This window comes from Biomphalaria glabrata, chromosome 12 (assembly GCF_947242115.1).
Source record: "Biomphalaria glabrata chromosome 12, xgBioGlab47.1, whole genome shotgun sequence".
Lineage (NCBI taxonomy): Eukaryota > Metazoa > Mollusca > Gastropoda > Planorbidae > Biomphalaria > Biomphalaria glabrata.
In genome coordinates, this window is record NC_074722.1 from 27478940 (window position 1) to 27495738 (window position 16799).

The window sequence follows — 16799 nt, forward strand, 5'->3', positions numbered from 1 at the left end:
TTCACCTTTGAACTGTATATGTCGTCAGGTTCTGATGGAGAGAAATGAGTTGAAGACAAGGCTGATAGAAGTTGAAGATGAGTTGGCTCACTATAAGCCAAGGTATGTGCTTGCTTTGGTGTTTAAAATCTCTTGGGCTGCTAGTTCATATATTTAAACATATGTTTAGTCTACAAACTAGTGAAACTTAGCTAGGAGATATTGACTTAGAGACATAAAAAATTGTATGAGAAGTTTGAAGCTCTAAAACCTTGCATCCATTATACTACAATATAACCATTAGTTGTGTTAAGTTGCAATAACATCCATCTAACGAGTTCAATACATAAATAGATATATAATATTTAAAAAAAAAAACACCTCACTGTAGGAATTTCTATTAACCCTTAAAGTGCTGATCTGTTTTACAATGAGTGCATACTAAATGGAATTACAATTCTGATGTTTAGAGGCTAAACTACCACACGCGTTTTGAGGGTTAATGATAGCAAATGAACTAAATGAAATGTAATGACATGGTGAAGAGTAAAATTTTACTTTTTAAATATACACAACTACTCCTCCTCATGAAGTTGGTTAAGGATTTTACAATAACTAAAACAAAAAATATTTAATAGTAAATTATCTATTCAATTATAGTAAATTCAAGTGAATTAATCATTTTATGAGCATGGGCTATTGCTTCATTACAAAGTCTGTTTCTTACTAAGAATTCTAATTTTGCTTTGCTACTTGATGTAGAAATAATAAGCATAGAAGTAACATCTCAAGCTCTAATGAGAAATGACACTATTGACAGAGCTTTCATAGATCAATAATTTGTTGTTGTTGTTTTTTTTGACAGTATTCATTTAAATAAAAGTGAAAGCTCATTGTTGACATGTGACGTAGCCACATTTAAATCCCCTACAGCAACTCTTTCTACTTTCTATTGTGCAATGAGAACATGCCATTACATGGCTTTAGCATGTAGCAAATGTAACATTTGAGCTATATAAAATATTGTTGATAATTTGAATGAGATGGTTATGGGTTAGCATTATTTAAAACATTCTTTTTGGCTTAATTATGAAGTTCAGTTTGGAGGGTTCTTCTTTAGTACGCTTTAATAATAATGCTAAGTTGCCATGCATAAATTTTATTTTCTTATCACTAGACAAATCATTAATGCCAATAGGTTGCTTTTATTTGACTTACTAATGTGTTTTATTCTTTGAAAGCCTGATTGAACTGTTAGACCAGTTGCTTTCTAACTCTTTCTTTCAACTTCAAAACCTGAAAACATTTAAGTTCAACATTAGTCTATTCTTTGTATCCTTGTGGTCATAAAGTCAAAGTGTAAATTATAATTGACTACATTGTTTACTGCTGTATTTAACTGCTTGGCTGCTGCAGCCATTGCCAAAAAAGAAATGTTTGCTTAACTAGTTTGTTTTCAACAAATGAGAACAAAATAATAAGATATTTTATTTGTCTTGTTAAATATATTTTCGTCCAAAAACAAAATGGATACAGAATGAGCCTACAGTATTATTTTTTTATTTCTTATTTCTGGAAATCCACACTGAAAGCTTAATCAGTTCCTTGACATTGATGATTAAAAAACAAAATAAGGTAAACATCATGATATGATACACTGGAACAGAAAACTGCTAACAAGATTTTAGGTACAACAATGTAAAACTTAGTTGGATTGTGAATTGAGTTGAATTTTTGACTCATTTAAAAAAATTAAACATTTTAAATGTGAAGTTGTATTTCTATGTTAATTGAATAAATCATCAGTTATGGTTCAAATTGACTGAACCAAAATGTTCCCGCAACACTTGGACCCCATGAAAAACAAGTGTGGTTTCAGTTTTGTTTTTAAAGTTGTATTTGTGTATTTATGTTATGCTCATTCTGTATTATTTTATTATTACAAGTTTACTTTCTGAAAGGAACTAGACAATATAACATTATTTAAAACAAAAACAACAGTTTGAAAACTTGGACTGCGAATGATTCTGTTGCATTTCTAATTGTGCTTCCTTTGCAGCATGATGTAATGTTGGCTTCTATATCATGATTATACTTTTTTTTTTTCTCTCTCTTTGGTTTGTTTATGTTTTCATCTCTGCTCTATCTCGTCCACTTTCATCTTCTGTTGTCAAATACTAAACCAATTCCAGAGAGGATTCCAGCGCTCAGAACGAAGGACGTGACTATGATGAGTAAGTCTTTTTTTTTTTATTTGAACCAGTTTTTCCGGCTAGCTAAAAGTGCATAGCATATAAAAGCTAAGGCTATTTTTGCTTCAAAAACTTGTTTATTTGGCTAAGCTTTCTGAGAGCCTGTGGGAAAAAGTTTGGAAAGTTATCAAAAGATCATGTTGGTTAATATAATTTATGATGCATTTCCATAAATAAAACCCTTCACTAAATTAATGCCAATAAGTTAATAAATTATAGTAAACAAGGAAGAGGAAATGGGACTTTAGAGCATTTCTCAAATTGTTAATTAAGTTTAGAAATAAATTGGCTTAACATTAATCAAAAGTTTTTTTAAACTCTATACCATTATTAGACAAAAAGAAATCAACATTTAATATGTTGTTGTTTTTTCTGTAGTATAATTTTTTTTTTCCAAAACTATATTTTAAATATTAAGAAAACATGGTCATCCTTCAATCAAAACATGCCTGTAGGATGTTGGTCAGTCTTAGCACAACCCTGTGTTCCTTCATCCCAAACAACTCGAACTTCACTTTTTACCCTTCAGTTTTATTTGACATTTAATTAACACACTTGACTGTTTTATTTGAGATTTTTAAAAATGTTTCTAACATTTTTAAAATTATAAACTAATTACAAAATAACTATCAAAATTTTTTGGGGATTTTGAAAAATACTATAGCATGTTTTTTTTTTTTAACTGTTAGTATTTTAATATTAACCCATTAGCTCTTATGACAGTTCAGAACGTTTTTTACATTATGTGTCTAACATGGGCTGGAACGTTGTGACACAATTATTATTTTCTAAACTTTCTAGATATAGACCTAGATCTAGATATTTTATCTAGACTAGACTCAAGTATAGCATTAAAAAGTTTAATGTCATGCACCATGAAATGTAAATCTATATTTAGAATTAAATTCAGATCTAAATAGATAGTTGTAACTAGATCTAGATCTAATAAAGAGATGTATTGATCTTCTTTCTTATCCTATATATGGAATCTAAAATTTAAAAAGAAGGCAAAATTGGCTGTTCTAACTTTATATAGATCTAGGTTTAGGACAGAGGCTACAATGCCATGGGATTGTAAAAAATACCTTTAAATAGCCTTTGCACATTAAAGCCAATCAACTGCTAATGAAGCTGCCTCTTGACATAGATTTGATTTTTTTATAAACCACCAAATTCAGGAGAGAGTTCTTTAGAGATTAAAGTGATAACTCATTCAGAGAAGATCAGAAGTTTTAATGCCAGAATTGGTAGTTGAGTTTAAACTGTCTCGTAGCATGACAAAGGGAGTCAAACAGATGTTCCCAGACTCTAAAATTACAGAAAGTAGGCAGATCTAAAGCTACTGTTATGATAACTACTGACTTAGCTAGGTTCCATTACTTATGAAATCCTTGAATCAAATAATGAAATCTGGGATACTCAAGGCTGAGTGTGTTTACAAAGAAAAGCTTTTTCTTATTCAGAAAAAAAGTTAAATTCTTGTTTCCTTGCACTCTTCTTCAAAACATCTGTTTGTTTTATGAAACAACATCATGCATCAGAACTCAAAATAAATAAATTTGTATTACAATTACAACAGCTAGGGGGGGTTATCATTTATCTCTATTCAGCAGACTCAGATCTGAAAGAAGAAAATCTGGATTATTTCAAAATGTGATAAATTATTTCCAGTGCTTGCATACATTGTAAAGAAATCACCCATAAACAAAACTAATTCAATAAAACTAGATTCACTGGTCCAGCCAAGCAAACCGTTTCATGTAGTTTTAACTCTGAATTCACTTCTAACATTCAATTGTTTATAGTTGGCCTCAAAGGTTTCTGGATGAAATATATATTTTACATTTTGTAATTCAGGATTTCAAGTTTTACTGAGGAAATAATTTCAAATCATGTCATAATGATGTATATCATTATTATAAAAACACTTTTGTTTGTGTTATCCTTATATCCTTGAGATCTATCAGATAGTAGGCATTTATGTTCATTTATGACATTTTCCATCTGTCTCAATTTCTCAGTGTTACCTCTCTACCTTATGTACTGCTCTATGTTGTCTAGTATAAGTATTCCCCTAAAATATGTTATTTTCAATTTATAACATTGGTTAAATTTTGTTGTATTAAATTGTGTGTGTCAATTTTTTTCTTTACCAGCCAAATGTGGGTCTAGTAATTAGCAAAGAAATTTTTTTAAAATTGAGTTGTGTGCAGATTAACTGTACAAATTATCAAGGCTTAGCTGTGTATGTGTGTATTTAAGCCTTGTATAATCGGCATTATGTATTCTAAACTGTGTCTCATTTTGCTAACTTTTTCACCTAATTTAGAAAGTCTTCCTACACCGGTGAAGAAGTTCTAGTATATGGTCCCATCAACAAGGAACCAGATGAGAAAGTTGGCATCAAGAAGGAATCAGGCATCAGAAAATTGTAAGTTAAATTGCTTATAGGAGATACTAATTTTTTTTAAAAGGGGGGTAAGAGGTATCTTGATAGTTCTGCTACATCTTAATGATAAATAACTGTACAGTTGGCCAAAGCTTTAGTAGCATGCAGTCTGTGCATTATTTGTGTATAGATTTGAGTTAAGAAAATATGAAATGTTGGTTATGAAGACCAGTATGTGTGTTTGTTATGGTGAATGAAGCAATTAAATGTTATGTTTATTAATTGACTAACTAATTGGCTCATGAACATGTAATGTGTTTCCATATTAATTAAAAGGAATTTTAGTTGACTCTGTAGAGTTATCTAAACACATCTTCTTAAATGCTAATAAAATTTAGCTCAACTGGTTGGGAGGGAAAATGTAAGGAAGGAAGTGCTGAATATTCCACAAAGGGAAACTTAATTTGTTTAAACCACTGGCAGATTATCATCTTCCTTGACTTAATTATACCTTTTATTTCAACAACTATTCTGGCTGTTTCATTGCTCTACACATTTCTTTCTATAGTTCTTTTACTAAGAGTCATGAGTTAGTACGTGGGATAGCCGAAATCTTTTCTAGGTGAGGTTGGCCAGCTTACAGCTAGATCTAGTTTCAGGAGAAGCGCTTCTTTTTTTTTTCTTAATTTTTAGTTAGCATGCTTTATATTTTTAGTACTTTGCTTATCAGTTTATTTCCAATTTCCAATGTGCGGTACTTTAAAAATATTACGTCCTAACCAAAAATGTAACTGGTTGAATTATATTTATCTAACTAATATTAAAAATAAGTGCATTAACTCTCGCTTGATATATTCTCAACTTCAATTCAGCATGAAAAAGAAATCCTACATGTTCCTTTGGGGATAGTAAAATTAAGTTTGAATTTTTAAAAGCAAATATTGTAAACATATTCTGCTGGCTGACAGTATATGAAATTATTTTTTTAAAAAAATGTTTTTTTGTTTGACCATTTGTCTGTCTGTTTACAGAGTCTTTTGTTTGAATGCAATGTACACTGCAAACTTTTTAATAGCGAACTGATTTTGTTAAAAACTTTCTTGCAATACTTGCCATGACCTTTAACATTAAAACCACCCCCATCTCTTACTCCAGCTTTCAACAAATTTTGGACAACCTGCCCATCCAGCTGGATATATGACTGAAATGACCTGTAGATTGACGCTGTACGTTGGTCACTCCATATTCATTTTACTTCAGTTTCTAGCGCTGCCTATAGTTTTGTGAACAGTGCTATTTTCAGGGCTTGACAGGGCAGTGCAAACAAAAATGTTTTGTATTCTGTTGCTTACTGTTTAGTAGCTGTTTAAAGTTGTTTCTTTTAGTGAGTAGAATGCATGATCAACTGCACATGTTTTCTTTTGTGATATTAACATTGTAACACTCAGTGGCCCTTGTACAAGGAGGGAAGGGATTAGCTCATGGTGATGATCGGATTAGCTCATGGGGGTAAGGGAATTAGCATATGGTGATGATTGGATTAGCTCATGGTGATGATTGGATTAGCTCATGGGGATGATCGTATTAGCATATGGTGATGAGATTAGCTCATGGTGATGATCAAATTAGCTCATGGGGGTAAGGGGATTAGCATATGGTGATGATTGGATTAGCTTATGGTGATGAAAGAGATTAGCTCATGGTGTGACAGGATTAGCTCATGGTGATGAGGGAATAAGTTCATGGTGGTGGTGAAAAGATTAGCTCATGGATTGAAAGGATTTATTCATGGGGAGAAGGGATTAATTTATGGGGTAAGGGGATTAGCTCATGGTGTGAAGTGATTAACTTGTGGGGTGAAGGGAATAGCTCTTGGGTCAACCACATAATTGTAATTGCTAAATACATATTTCTAGCTAACAATGCTTAATGTAGATGGGAGGCCAAGAAATGTTTCAGAGATTAGCTAAATGTTTAAAATCATGATGGGAGAGCATCACTGCAGAAATGTTAGTGACCTCTAGCAGTCTCCATTACTAACTTTTCCTTATTATGTAAGCACTACATAGATCTTTTTCTAATGCAACTTGAATTGAAAATCATGTTTTTAATTGAAATGAAAGCCTTGCTAATCTAGAACTAACTTTTTAAATATAAGCAAGTCTTTTTTTTTTCTGGCTAATCTCAAGTGTTCTTTTGTTTCTTTTAAGTTAAACAACAAAATTATCCAGACACCTTTAATAGGCTCAAACAATTGAAATCCATCAATGACTTAACCCAGCAGACCATTCACTTCAATCTTTTGTGTTCTTATATGTTGACCCTAACACTATAGTTCCATGTGTGTACATAGCAGTTTAATTCTGTAAATGTTTATTTCTATATAAACCAATCAACGTATAGCAATATTGGTATTAATGTTTGTTTGTTTTCCTATGACAATTTTTGTTTTTGCTGCTTGTCAAGCCCTGTTCAGTCAAATTTGCATGTACATTTTGTATCAGTTTTGTGTGCCATTTATTTTCTAGTTGTCATTCCTGTATGGCTAAACATAGTCTGGATTGGTCCACTATTTAAATCTTTCATTGTGTTTTCAAAGTGGAATCTTCATTTTGATGAGTTGATTCTTAAACACAAATTTTATTTTTGTGTTAAAGGATTTTTTTCTGTCACATTCTAAGAAAAATGGAAATTATTGAAATTACTATGTTTTAATTTTTTTTTATTTTTTTTTCTGAGTGTAATTATTGTGTGGTGACTAAGTGGTAAAGCACTTGGCATAGGTTTGAATCCTGGTGATGTTTGGGATTTTGAATCTTGGACATAGAAACAGATGACTTTTACATAATCTGCCCTCTAGATCGATGAGTCTCAGGGGGGACTTTTACATTTTTCATAAGTTATATTATGAATGGATTACTTCTAAATACTAAGTTTAGTATCAGATTTGATAGCATTGACCTATTTAATGACATTGGATCTGTTTTTGATCTGCTTTTCTCTACTTCTCTATTTCTATTCCAATTCCATGTAAAGTTTTCATTACAAATTGTTTGCATAACCTGGTCATCAAAAGATATTTTGTGTATGTCAGTTTTAACTTTTGATTTTTTAGTGCCTGTGTCCTGGTTCATGTCTTTTTCTGAGCTAAGTTGTACAAGATTTATATCTGAGATTTGATATATTTCCTTAAGTTCACCAAAGTTTGTGTGTTTGAGAAGGGATCATTTCCAGGGCTTGAGAAGGTCTAATCCCCTTCACTTAAGGTATCAGAAATACACTTCATTATACAGAAACCAACATCATGATATCCTAATGATTTAGTAACTTTTTTTCTTGACATTTTAAAAGAAAATAGAAGATAATAGCAGTTATTTTGTTTGTTATACTTTCCATTGTAAAACATTTGAACATAGAAAAATGAACTCCATAGTCCTTGTGAGCCTTGCAGCCTTCTTTCCTGTCTGGGGCTGTCTAGGAACTAGTTGACACAAACAAATGTTGAAGGTTTATATATTTAGTGTCATTACTATGGTTTAGCCTTTCCTGAACTTGTATCTGAAAACATATCTATTGTTGTTGTTCACACATCTTGAAATACTTGAATATAATCTTGTCCTGGAACTTTTGGGTCAGAACATTGGGGGGGGGGGGGGGGGGGTTAGATTTTTTTTTTCAATCCATGTAATATTTGGATAGTGAAATGCTCTTTCAATGAACCCATCTGAAAGTCCTAGTTTGTGTAACCCTCTCTTATTTTGCTTTGTAGCCTAGCATTTATTTATTTTTTTTCTTCATCTTTTTGCTTTGCTTGCCACTGTGTGATCATCATGCCTTGCTTTCAATCTCATTTGATTTTGTTTTTCATATGCAGATTTCTGCGTTTGTTAGAGGCAGGCTTTGAGGCACTAGTGGGTTCAGATGTGGAGGAGGAAGAAGAAATATCTGAGCTTCCCATGTACACTGTTAACCACCGTTTCCCCCAACCCAAGTCCTACAACAGCAACATGAGAGAGACAAAGTTGTAGTTTTCTCTCTGTCTGGGTTTATTTTCTCTTGTTGTCTGCAGGGAGGAGGGGAGGTAACTCACTTATATTTTAGTTCTTTTCAGTTTCTGGTCTTATTTTTCATCTTTTGGTTGCTACTTTTTTCAAAAATTCATTCTCTTTTAGTTTTATTCCTCAATTACTCATTTGCTTTGGTTTTGTTTTTGTTTATTTTTTTCTGAATTGCAATTTGATTTTTTCATATCTGGAAATATTCAATTTGCATCACATTTCTTGATTTGAATGTTAAGGTGGCACATTTTCTTTGTCCTATACAAGCCACATCTGAATGCTATTTCTTTTCAATCATTATTAGCATTTTTTTAAAAATATCTTCTTAAAATTTTGGTCTGTCAGTGATGAATAGTTAACATTTTGGTAGTTAATAGATGAAACTTTCGTATTCATGCATTGATTATACATTTTATAAATTTTGAAGAGGCATGGAGAAACCTGGAGTAAATTGTCTAAAATTAGCATGCTTTGCTATTACAACAAAACACTCAAACTTTATTATATCAATGTACATAAGTGTGTTACAGAATGGTGTAAACTGCTTAGCTACCGGTACCTATCAAGAGACTTGTTTGAATCCCAACTTGAGCTAATTTGTTTTTGCTGACACCTAAAGACAGAATACAAAACCTTCTCCCATTTCCCTCTTCCCATAATTCCAGAAAATAAAGTAGGTTTAAACCTGTGTCCTTATTTAGACCTGTTCTATTCTCTGACTTTATCATATTGGCTGGAATGAAAATTGGTAACAGCTTATTTGGGAAAGCAGATAATGATGTGTCTTTTAATGTGAATGGAACTGATTCAGAGTGGAATTCTCTGTGTTCATCTTCTCCTTAGAAATATTTGGTTCTTATTGCTTCAGATTGTGAGTTTCCTTGCAGATGGGAATTAGACCTCACTAATGGTAGAGTTGACCTTTATAATTTGTTAAAACAATTTCTTATAAATTGAACAAAATGACATTTCATATCGCAAGGTTTGACTGTGTATGTTAAAACAATATAATAGAGATGTATATATAGTACATGTTGTTGCATGCAGTTGAATAGCCAAACACTAGAAACAAATCCTTTAAATAGCAGGGTCAAGCCTAACAAGATAGAGAATTAATAAAAGAGATTCGTTAAAAATGTTTCAACTTTGCATTCGCTTTCATGAGGAAAATGTGGAAGAGTAACATCAGCTTCCCAGTAAAGTTAAAACTGTATTCTTTGCTAGTAGTCTCTATACTTCTACATAGTTGTAAAAGTTGGACGCTGAGGCTGAAAGTAGAATCCACGCCCTTTTATATTAAATTCTATAGAAAAATACCATAGATCAGGAAAAGAAGACTAACGAGTTTGCACCTTTACAAGTTAACACTCTTGCTGGGGAAAAAGGAGAAACTCCTCAATACTGTGAAGAATGAAAGCTGAGCTGGTTTTGTCATATTGTAAGACATGCAAAAGTCTTGGTTCAAAGTAAGTGGAGTGATCATAAAGAGAAGGTCATCCAAAGAAAAGTTGGCGAAGAGACAAGCTTCTCTTGATATCCTGCTGAGAACAGTGGAGGGCTTTAGTTAGTGAACTGTCACAGCACCCTAGTAACAAAAGTCAAGGGAAGATGATAATGATATTTTCTTGAGAGATGATAAAATATTTTTCACAAGTATTTGGGTTAAAGGAATTTTATTTGCATCTTATTATTTGCTTGCTGTGGCTAAGACAGGGCACCCATCAAAAGCATGGCTTCTTTCATTATTCTCATCTTTAACTGTGTCTTAAAATCAGGTATAGGATAGATGTCTCAACAAGTTGTCAAAGCTTTTCTGTCAACTTTTTCTCTTCTTAGGTCTGCCAGGTTTTGATTCTCCTGGTAACCTTAGGCCTTGATATGACATGTTAACTTAGGCCTTGGTATGACATGTAACCTCAGGCCTTGATATGACATGTAACCTCAGGCCTTGATATGACATGTAACCTTATACCTTGATGACATGTTTTATGTCTTAGTTGGGATAACAATGAATCATATCACCATTTTAAAAAAAAGGGAGATTGGCCACAAATGGGTTGAAGATGTCCAACGGCAGGTCATTTACATTCTCTTTACATTATTTAGACTACTAAAAACTTATTAGATTTAGGGGAGAGAATCAGATGGCAGCCTAGTTGTATGTTATGTTCGCTGATTGCGATGGTCCAGAGCTCAAACCCTGCATACTCTCTTCCCCTTCCAGCCTACAGGAGGTATGGGCCATATTTTTCATTTCTGAAGAAACAGACTGTCTGAACTGTATAAAACAAAAACCTGCCACTGCATCTATTCATTACTTTGTTAACTTCATTTCTTTTAGGAGGACCCTTGGTTGTAAGACTTGATAAGAAATGAGGGGCTGTTACATCCCAAAGCTTGCCTCTAGACAAAACTAGTAGACTCATTTACGTTATTTTGCTTTAGTGTTTTACTTTTGTGTCTTCAATGTCATGTTTTTTGTTTTCTATTGATATGGTGTAGATAGGGTGATATTTCTTTCACTAATGTAGGTTCCCATAAAAGATAGATGGTGATGTCAAATGTGAAGATCAAAGCTACATAATTACCAAGATTTTAAAAGTGAATTTTATTTCTCCTATACTTTCTAGTACTAATGCAAATGACACTTTTCTAGCCAATGTTTTTTTTTGTTTCTTAGATTAATCTCTTGAAAGGATTATGTTAAAAGCTAAAACAAAATGCTCTTCTCCACTCACACAGCACTTGTTTTGTTTTGTTTCCATTGAAACGTTGCTGCTTCTTCATGTGTGGCTATTCAATTTTTTTTTCTTTGCTAAGTAACTAAGTACCTTGTTATCATGTTATTAATAATACAATGAAGAGCATTTTGTAAATATTTTTTTTCCCATCTAACCTATATGCGGTTTCATACATGATTTTATGCACCTCACTTACAAACAGATTTTCTATTATTTATCACACTCAGTTAATCATTTGAAAATAATGATACATGATAATTAAGAACACTTACCTTGAATAGTAACATCTCATTTGTCATTATAGTCATACAACTATACTATACTATATAAAATAAAAGGAGAAGAAAACTGATAAACTTCTTTGTCAAACTTGAAATGCTAATTCTTTTTTGATGGTTTAATGTAATAAATATAATTACTAAGTCATATATTTCATAATTAATTTTTCTTTAATTCTAGTACAAACAATTTTTAAATATTTTTTTTTCCATTATTTTTTTTTCAGCTTTGGTTTTTTATTTTCGTCGGATGGCTTGGAGATGAAGGGTGGTCAGCGGAGGAGGAACACACTGAGGCCGTAGTTATGGAAACACAGTCAGGAACATTCCAGAACCATCACAGAAGCATATTAAAACATACGGGTGAGAAAGATTGGAGAACAGGTGGCCTAAGTCATGAGGACTTTGGTTACGATATCCATGGTCAAAATCATGACGATGGCTTTTTTGAGACCAGCAGCTTCGGAGTGCCACTAGAAGATGCCTTTCCTGTCATTGTCTGGGATAAGTGATAGATAATAATTATCAATTAATGCAGAAATTATCTTTTACTTAGCGCATAATAGTGTTAGTATTTGCATAGTTTGTTTTTTTTATTCAACAAAATTGTCTGACATAAAAATTAATTATTTCATTATTTTATTCCTTTTTAATTTTTAAATCACTTTAAGATTGTAAATCACTATTTCAATATTTAAAAAATAGAGCTGTGCACATATTTATATACCGGGTGCATTTTGAACTTTTTTTTTTTTTTTTAGCTCTACCATATTTTAAATAGTTATTTTAAAAATTGAAAATGATTACTTTTGGCCTGACACTGTACATAGAGATATTTACTTTAGACAAATGTATACTGCAGTTCACATCTAGCTGTAATAGGTGTTGAGGTAGACTCTTGAGTGTCTCTGACTGTGTTTGGAAATACCTAACTCTTCTAGACTGTGCAATAACATTAGATTCAGGAAACTCAATTTGATGGTTTTAATGGGATATTTCTGTATGATTTTTAGTTAACTGGACTATTACAAAAGATTTAAAAAAAAACAACATATTTTAAGTAGTCTAGTACATGTCAGAAATGACACCCTGGACACTTGCTTAACTCCATAGTCAAATTGTGAGTTATTTGTCTTTATTTCAACCCTAACAAATACTGGTACTTCTAGGTCTAGTTCTAACTTTTTTATATAAAGATTCAGATTAACTGCATTTAAAATGTGAAGTAATGATTGTGGTCTTCTTCGACTTTCATTAGCTGTGAATAAACTATTTAAGTAGTTAACTATTTTTTTTTATGTTAAAAGGTAGAAGATTTACTATATCAGCTAGCTGCTTAGTTCAGCCTCTGCTGCTGTAATATATAAAAAAAAAAAGAAAATTTTCTATTTGTAGTGTGAACCCTTTCTCATACATAACACTTTTTACAATAGACCCCTTGTTATTAATTGTATTTGAGCAATAAAAATTGACAAAAAAAATGTAGTGCTTACCATCAAAAAAAGATTAATGCTTTTAGATTAAAGTCAACTTATTTGTCCTGAAAGACCGTTTCAATTTTTGTTCTTGCAGTTATGCACTAATTGTGTAAATAGTGAAGTAGTATATATTTTACCTTAGCTCAGTTCAATATGTGCACAATTAGTGTCCAGAATCACTGTAAAGCCCCTGAAGGCCATCAAGGGTGTATGTTTGTTAGGTGTTTAGGTTAGTATAACATATATTTTTTTAAAGAAACGCTAATAATATTCAACAAATGGTTCTTATTTGACCAGTATTTAAAAACCACTTTCATTTCCTCCTATAACTGGCTTGACTAGTTTCACTCATGAAAGTGATAGGCTTTATTCAAATCATTAGGAAGATAATCTTTCTCTCTTTTCTGGAACTCATGGTAATCTTAATGTTGCATGTTCATTCCTTACCGTGACATTCCACTCATCCTATCTTTACATTGGTTCTTTTTAGAATCAACAAAGAACTTCTAGAATGACATTATCTTAATTTCATTAATACTGATACCTGTATTTTGCTAAAACAAATTCCCCATTTCTGTCCCCTTAAGTCATGATGTGTTATTGTCATGTGGGAATTAGCACATCTTCTGACCATGATGACATCAAATTGAGTCATAAAAAGGTCTTTAAGCCACAAAGGGGTAGCTCTACCCATGTTAGTTCTTTATTGTTATCACTGTCAACTTCATGCTTCCACAATACACTCTGTGTGTTTCTCCTCCACACACTGATGATTCAATGTGCTGTGCTGCTTTTTTTTTAATGTAAAAATCCTCATGAAAACTATTGCCAACAGTAACTGTTGAAACTATTTGGAAATTATTTTTGTGTTTGAGTTCAAAAGGTTGACATAGTTAATTACTGATTCAGTGCAAGATTATCTGGAACGGTCTTCCCCGCCTAAATGAAAATGTTGGCTCTAAGATTCCATACATATTGCAGCTCTTACTGGGTTGAGTGAATATCAAAAGAAAAAAAAATAGTATTGAAAGATTTTTTTAAATCTCTTTCATAGTACGGGGTACTAGAAACAAAATGAAACCAACAAAAAAAACAACACTTTTTGTAGACTTGGTATTTAGAAATGTTTTATGTGTATATACACAGCCATATTATGTTTTGATATCTCCAGAATTTTTTTAACAAAACATTTTTTTTTGACTGTATGATTAAAAACGCATTTTTTGTTTAAGAGTTAAAGGAAGCTCTTAATAAATGAGCCATGGGCACTATTGTCTATATTAGCTTTTTTTTTTATCAAAGTTATGATTTGTGGTACATTTTAGATGGATGACAGTTAATATTTTTTGTTATTGTTCAAAGTGTAATTAGTGTTGATGTATCATTCATTCCCTTATCCTCTTTGATTGATTCTGTCTTTCATCAGTGAACTCCCTTGGTGTGCTGTCTTTCTGCTGTCTCCTCACAAGTTTTTTTGTTATCTCACAAGTATCAATCTATTTAATTTGTAACTTTAGTTTATGCATTTCAAAATTACCCAGGCATTATTTGGCATCAATTCTGCCCCCGCCTCAATAGCTGTGTGTTACCCAGAGAACTAAATTGACTGGTGAATTCAAACCAACTAGCTACACTTTGTGAAACTTGATTTGTTTTAAACTTTGTTAGATTGTTGGACTGTCTCCCGTCATCCAAGTTAGTTCTCTCATTTACTGGGTAAAGTATTTAGGTGAGCATATGACTCTTGAAATTGAATTCCCTTCTGATCATCCAAGATGTTGGCCATCTTCTCAGTAGAGACCAGAAGAAAAGCTCTTTATGGAGCATTCAGTTGAACTTAAAGATTCTCTGCCAGGAGACAATACACTTCTATGTCATGGAGTCTTAAAAAGTTTGAGGTGGGAATGAACAAATATCTGGTCCTGTGGTTGGTGAATGGAGTTAATTGTTTTAAGGTCACACATCACCAAAGTCTGTGCAGCACAAACAGAAATGTGTATGTCGCTACTTTAGAATTTTAAATGTCTTTTGTTTTGAGATTTTGATCTTGAACATTTTGTTTTAACAGTTCATCGACATAAAAATAATGGAACATAAAGTTTAACAGTACATTGTATTCTAGCATTAGTTTTGTGTTTATGGCTGCATTGCGATTGTGAATTGTTTTAATGCTGTGAACAAATTTGGCTGTGATCTGACCTCTGGTCAGTATCTGACCTCTGGCCAGAATGTTTTAAAGAATGTTTTAGTAGGTTAAATTGAAATAAAATTTTGAAATGAGTTGAGTATTTGATGTTCAACATTTTTTTGTTGTATGTAATATTTTTATTATAAAACAGCTTTAATGTAATCATTTAGTCTATTTGATAAACGCTACTGGTTGTTAAATTCTTAGACACATTTGAAGCTTTTTGTTATACAAGTGATAAAAATAAAATTTTTAAACTTTGAAAATGTATCAAGCTTTTTCAGAAGTGTAGTTTCAGGCAGTCCAATAGGGAAAGATTCTTTCATTATATTCTTAAAGACTTAGTTGTCATGTGTACAAGACTAATAATTGTTGTTATCTCACCTGTGTGATGATATTTGTTTTTTTGGCCTATCATCTAGAACTCTGTAATGATGAATGGGTGAGCCTAAAATACAAAACTAAGCTGATTCTGTTTCCTCTGTAAACATTGGCCAGACTTTTTTTTTCTTTACCCAAGAGAAATATTTTTCTGCACTGAATAATAATATCAATCATTATACAAAATTATTAAGATTCTCACTTAATTTGTATTTTAATTATTTATCATTATTGTCAGCTTTTTTTCATTTGTGTTTGCCTGTAATATTCTTGAAGCTAATTTTGTAGTGTGATTCTTCATTATTTTAAGTTGTTTTCAGAACATTCACTGGATAACAATAAAAAATTTTAGTACTTTAGGATACTGGAGTTGTAATTGTAAAACATCTCTGTGTTAGAATAAATAGAGGCAGTTGTTTTTTGTGGGTTTTTTTTTTAAGGACTCCCTTGCAAAGTGTTAACCTCCAAGACTAAGAATAATTTTCTAATTTACTGGGCTAATGTACCAAAGTGTTTAGGAGAGCATATGACTTGAAATTTAATTTCCTTCTGATCATCCAAGTCGATGATAAAATTTCAAAGCTGGGGTCAGTGTTGTTAATCATTCAGGTCATAGGATTACATTAACATGTATTAACTTGTTTATGATTAACAAACAATACACTCCAAGGATCTAGATCTATAGTTTCACCAAGACAAACTTGTAGTTTTATTTACTTAGTGTTTACCTCATCTATCCATGTACAAACATTGTTTGGATGTAAATAAAAACATTTCTTTTTATTATTTGTACTTGTTTTTGTCATCCTTGCAACATATTGCCATGTTTTTATGGGCAAATACACAAACTAGGTTTATATCTCATAATTAAGTACTGAACAAACAAAAAATTGCTTATTTGTTTGAATGACTGGACATGCAGTACAGATGACCAGATTTTTGTGAAGGTTTATTTTCTTGTCATTAAAAATAAAATGTTGAATAAAGTATTTACTGGCATTCTGTTTTTATTTGGTCAGTAAAGTATGAGGGTTAATAAGCCAGCACAGAACTGC

The 16799-nt window shown here is 31.9% G+C and overlaps 1 protein-coding gene across 9 annotated transcripts in view; it reads left to right on the plus strand.

Moving 5' to 3' along the window:
* LOC106073136 (RILP-like protein 1) overlaps positions 1-16733 on the plus strand; it is a 31958-nt gene extending 15225 nt beyond the window's left edge. The window contains exons 6-10 of one of the 9 annotated variants that reach the window (XM_056005281.1): positions 29-102; positions 2172-2213; positions 4561-4662; positions 5189-5242; positions 11925-16733. In XM_056005281.1, coding sequence (XP_055861256.1) covers positions 29-102; positions 2172-2213; positions 4561-4662; positions 5189-5242; positions 11925-12000 — 348 coding nt within the window. In that variant the 3' untranslated portion in view covers positions 12001-16733. Of the gene's footprint in view, positions 1-28; positions 103-2171; positions 2214-4560; positions 4663-5188; positions 5243-5775; positions 5847-8494; positions 8702-11209 lie in introns of all 9 variants that reach the window. The other 8 variants (XM_056005286.1, XM_056005280.1, XM_056005284.1 and 5 more) reach the window with 8 other exon arrangements.
* Positions 16734-16799: the final 66 nt, after the last annotated feature.